The sequence below is a fragment of the Rhincodon typus genome, chromosome 1 (assembly GCF_021869965.1).
Source record: "Rhincodon typus isolate 14 chromosome 1, sRhiTyp1.1, whole genome shotgun sequence".
Taxonomy (NCBI): domain Eukaryota; kingdom Metazoa; phylum Chordata; class Chondrichthyes; order Orectolobiformes; family Rhincodontidae; genus Rhincodon; species Rhincodon typus.
The window spans coordinates 176593166-176598378 of NC_063332.1; the positions used below are offsets into that span (position 1 = coordinate 176593166).

The 5213-nt window shown below is 40.7% G+C and overlaps 1 protein-coding gene across 1 annotated transcript in view; it reads left to right on the plus strand.

Annotated features, from left to right (window-relative positions):
• Positions 1 to 1955, plus strand: part of LOC109923762 (B-cell scaffold protein with ankyrin repeats-like) — a 20311-nt gene extending 18356 nt beyond the window's left edge. The window contains exon 3 of the mRNA XM_048596327.1: positions 1632 to 1955. Coding sequence (XP_048452284.1) covers positions 1632 to 1849 — 218 coding nt within the window. The 3' untranslated portion in view covers positions 1850 to 1955. The remainder of the gene's footprint in view (positions 1 to 1631) is intronic.
• The last annotated feature ends 3258 nt before the right edge of the window (positions 1956 to 5213 follow it).

Sequence of the window (5213 nt, forward strand, 5' to 3'; positions counted from 1 at the left end):
TGATCAGAATGGGAAAGAAAGGTGATTGATCAGAATGGGAAAGAAAGGTGATTGATCAGAATGGACAAAGTCAGAAGTCACACAACACCAGGTTATATTCCAACAAGTTTATTTGAAATCACAAGCTTTTGGGGCATTGCTCCTTCGTCAAATAGGGCCTGTTAGACTATAACGTGGTGTCGTGTGATTTCTGACTTTGTCCACCCCAGTCCAACACCAGCACCATGACCAGAATGGAAGCAGTCATCAAGGCAGACCATGATGGAGCAGCTCTTGGGAGGGAGTTTCAAGGCCAAATTAGCAGAAGTAAAGAATTATGATCCTTTGTGAAGCTTTATAAGGTTTGATGACCCACCTTGTCATTAATGTCTGGGGGAAATTGCTGAGAAATCCATGGGATTGAACTTGATCACATTTGCTATTCGATATGCACCTTGGGGTTTTCAGTCACATATTACCCATATTTGCCACATGTTAATTTTGCATGTTAGAATATAAGTGAACAGTAACTTTTATTTACAAAGCAGACAAAAAGCTTACAATCAGAATAAAGCACAAGGTTCCATGGTTTTGGACAGACAACAATAAATTTTACTATTACTTGAAACAATTGACCAAGATTAGAATTCATGAATTAATCAAAGGAGAAAAACATGTAGATTGTTACTGCTCTTTCATGTCCATGCTGACCAGGTTTCCTAAACTAAACTAGTCCCATCTGCCTGTGTTTGGCCCATACCCCCCAGAAACCTTTCCTATCCATATACCTGTCCAAATGTCTTAAATGTTATAATTGTACCTGCCTCTACTACTTCCTCTGGCATATACACACCACTCTCTGCGTGAAGAAGTTGTCCCTCAAGTCCCGTTTAAATCTTTCCCTTCTCACCTTAAACCTATCCCTCTAGTTTTTCTCCTTTGATTAATTCATGAATTCTAATCTTGGTCAATTGTTTCAAGTAATAGTAAAATTTATTGTTGTCTGTCCAAAACCATGGAATCTTGTGCTTTATTCTGATTGTGAGCTTTTTGTCTGCTTTGTAAATAAAAGTTACTGTTCATTAGCCAGATTATAACATGAAGGTGACAATCTAGTCCAGGATTAAAGACAAAGAACCTGGGGCCATCCATTGCATTGCAGGTAAATCAGCGCTGCCTGTTGTTTTGCATAGTTGCTGTCTGCAGTCAGCGTTCCCTGCAATGGTTATCAGCTGCACATATTGGATATTGCTCATGGTCTGTGTCACTTAAAGTTGACTTGCACTATCTTAAAGGAGAGCTGCAACAGAATACCAGTGGTCAGGCACACTCAAACCTCTTTACTGAGTTGGTGACTTGGACTCTATCCATTGAAGTGTGCGCACCCATTGTGGACCATATTTCCGAATTTTTGTAGGCAATCTAGCTCTTAGTAAGTGACTGCTAAACATTCTCAACTTAGCAAACAAATACTTTGATGTCTCCTGTTATCTTTAGGTATTATAATTAGTGATGTCAGGCAGTCACATCAGAGCAAACTCATTCCAATAATGTTACTCCTGATTGATGAATGCAATATCATATGTGTTTGTGTGAAAGTATTGAACAGCAAAGTCCCTGTACGTTTCTCATTGATTGTCTTTATGCTGCAGCTAACAGACCCAAGATTGGTGAGAGTCCAGTTTATGACACATTCAGGCCAGAGTACAATCCAGGACAGCAACAGTTGATCCATCTGCAAGAACTGGTCAAGAAGGGAGTTCTCACTGTCAATGAAGCTCAGGAAAGGTTTAAACAATGGCAGATTGAAGAGAAGGATCAGGATGCTGTACAACAGGTCCAGAATAAAATTTGTACAATAATCCAGTAAACAGTGTTCCCAACACTTGCCTTTGTGTTACCTAAATGACTTGTAATTCTTGATGTTAATCAAGCTGGGTCCTTTCTATGGCAAACCGAATACTGAGGAGTAACCTTATGGAGTTTGTTAAAATTGTGAATTGTGAGGTTTTTGGAATTTTGACAGGGTAGACAAAGACATTTCCATATAAGGGCCACAAATATGACAGTCACTAATAAATCCAGTCAAGTATTCAGGATAACTTCTTCCAGAGAGAGATGAGAATATGGAATTTGTGCCCAAAGGGAGTAGTTGAGGTGAATTGTGTCAATGTATTTCAGGGGAAACTGGATAAACACATGAGTGAAAAGAACAGGAGGTTATGATGAAGATGAGGTGGCTGCAAGCTTCTGTGGAGCATAAACCTCAGCACAAACCAGATGTTGCTGTCATCTGAATAACATGTAATTCTACACAGATGAAGTTAAAATGCTAAGAGTGCATCCTCATTATTACAAGCCTTGAATGCCTCCCATTGTTGCCCCAATAATAGCTCATCGGGCAAAAACAATGCAACTATCACCCTAACACTAGGCTTGTCTGCTCTTATCAACAAGTGGATTCTCCTTCACATTAACAGTGCATTCAGCAGCAAAAGTAGCATTCAGCATGTCGGTTGTCTGTCACCATTCTCTGATCCCTGGATTATTCTGACACTCTAATGAGATCCCCCAATCTCTCCAATCACCCTCAGCAAGATCACAATACGCATCACCGATGAAGTGTTAGTATTAATCTGCATTCCCAAGTAAAGAGTTCACGCAAGTGCAACATTTCAGTCTTTGTAAATTGTTTGATCCTTTATCAGTGAGTAAGAGCAATCCAACCAGAAAGTATTGAAGGTATGTTTTCATCAGTTGTGCTGATCTTCATAAATTATTTGTGAGTATTGTCCAGCTGAGAGGCAGATGCCTGTTCTTGTCGGGTTTTCTATCCTCTCCACAGAATCCACAAATAAAAATCTCCACTTATTGTTTTCATAATCAAATCCGCAGAAATCTAAAAAGGTAAAAGAGCTTCACATTAATACAAGGAATCAGAGATAAAACTTTATCTGAAATTAGCTAAAAAAAACTTCAGTGTTTTTCTTTTTATAATTACAACAGCAAGTCTGATTATCTGCAATATTTAATCAATATATCAACTTGCAAGATGTACTTACTTGACTCATTTTATTCAATGACTCAGTCTTTCAATTTGTTCTCTTTATTTGTCACTCCCACGCATGAATGTTTGAAGGTGGGTGTAATTTACTGATGAATAATAACTTCCTTGATAAGAAACTTTGTGCAGTGTTTAAATGCTCCTGCAAAATTTCAAGCAACATTTAAACACAATAGAAGGATTCCCTTGCAGTCTGAGATAATAGAGAGTATTCCCAGGGAATGAGGGAAACTCAATGCACTGAAGAAGGAACAAACAAAAAAACAGAAAACAGAAAAGATAGAAAATAAAAGAGGCTGAGGAAGCAGCTCATCCTATATTCCAATACCAACACGCACAACTGTTCCCAGTGTAAAATCATTCAAGTACAAATTAGAGGTTTATTTAAATAGAAACAGAATGCAGGATTATGAGGAAAGGGGTAGAAGGTTGACACTGAGTCATGATATTCATTCAAGATTTGATGCAGATGCGAAGAACATAGGACATAGAACAGTACAACACAGTACAGGCTCTTCGTCCCACGATGTTGTGCTGACTATTATCCTACTCTAAGATCAACTACCCTGCATACCCCATATTTTACTATCATCCATGTGCCTATCTAAGAGTCGCTTAAATGCTCCTAAAGTATCTGACTCCACTACCACTGCCGGCAGCACATTCCACACGCCCACCACTCTCTGTGTAAAGAACCTACCTCTGACATCTCCCCTATACCTTACCCCAATCACCTTAAAATTATGCTCCCTCGTAATAGTCATTTCCACCCTGAGAAAAAGTCTCTGACTATCCACTCTATCTATGCCTCTCATCATCTTGTACACCTCTATCAAGCCACCTCTCATCCTTCTTCGCTCCAATGAGAAAAGCCCGAGCTCCCTCAACCTTTCCTCATAAGACCTGCCCTCCAGTCCTGGCAGCATCCTGGTAAATCCCCTCTGCACCCTCTCTAAAACTTCCACATCCTTCCTTTAATGAGGTGACCAGAACTGAACACAATATTCCAAGTATGGTCTTACCAGAGTTTTATAGAGCTGCAGCATAACCTCGCAGCTCTTAAACTCAATTCCCCTGCCAATGAAAGCCAACACAATGTACGCCTTCTTAACAACCCAATCAACTTGGATAGCAAATTTGAGGGATGTATGGACGTAGACCCCAAGATCCCTCTGTTCCTCCACACTGCCGAGAATCCTGCCATTAACCCTGTATTCTGCATTCAAATTCGACCTTCCAAAATGAATCACTTCACACTTTTCCAGGTTGAATTCCATCTGCCACTTCTTTGCCCAGCTCTGCATCCTGTCAATGTCCCATTGCAACCTACAACAGCCCTCCACACTATCCACAACTCCACCAACCTTCGTGTCATTGGCAAACTTACTAACCCACCCTTCCACTTCCTCAGCCAAGTCATTTATAAAGATCACAAAGACCAGAGGTCCCAGAACAGATTCCTGTGGAACACCATTGCTCACTGACCTCCAAGCTGAATACTTTCCATCTACTACCACCCTCTGTCTTCTATTGGACAGCTAGTTCTGTATCCAGACAGCCAAATTTCCCTGAATCCCATGCCTCCTTACTTTCTGAATGAGCCTACCATGTGGAACCTTATCAAATGCCTTGCTAAAATCCCTATACAACACATCCACTGCTCGACCTTCAATGTGTTTTGTCACATTCTCAAAGAATTCAATAAGGCTTGTGAGGCCTGACCTGCCCCTTACAAATCCATGCTGACTATTTCTAATCATCTGTGCTTTTCCAAATAATCATAAATATTATCTCTCAGAATCCTCTCCAATAATTTACCCACCACAGAAGTAGAACTGATTTGTCTGTAATTGAACAGGGAATGACATTTGCCACCCTCCAATCATCCGGTACTACTCCAGTGGACAGTGAGGATGCAAAGATCATTGCCAAAGTGGCAGCAATCTCTTCCCTTGCTTCCCGTAGTAACCTTGGGTATATCCCGTCTGGCCCAGGGGACTTATCTATCCTGAGATAGTAGGAACTGCAGATGCTGGTGAATCCGAGACAACAAGGTGCAGGGCTGGATGAACACAGCAGGCCAAGCAGCATCATAGGAGCAGAGAGGCTGACGTTTCAGGCCTAGACCCTTCATCAGAAAAGCATCAGAAAAGATCCTTTTCTGATGAAG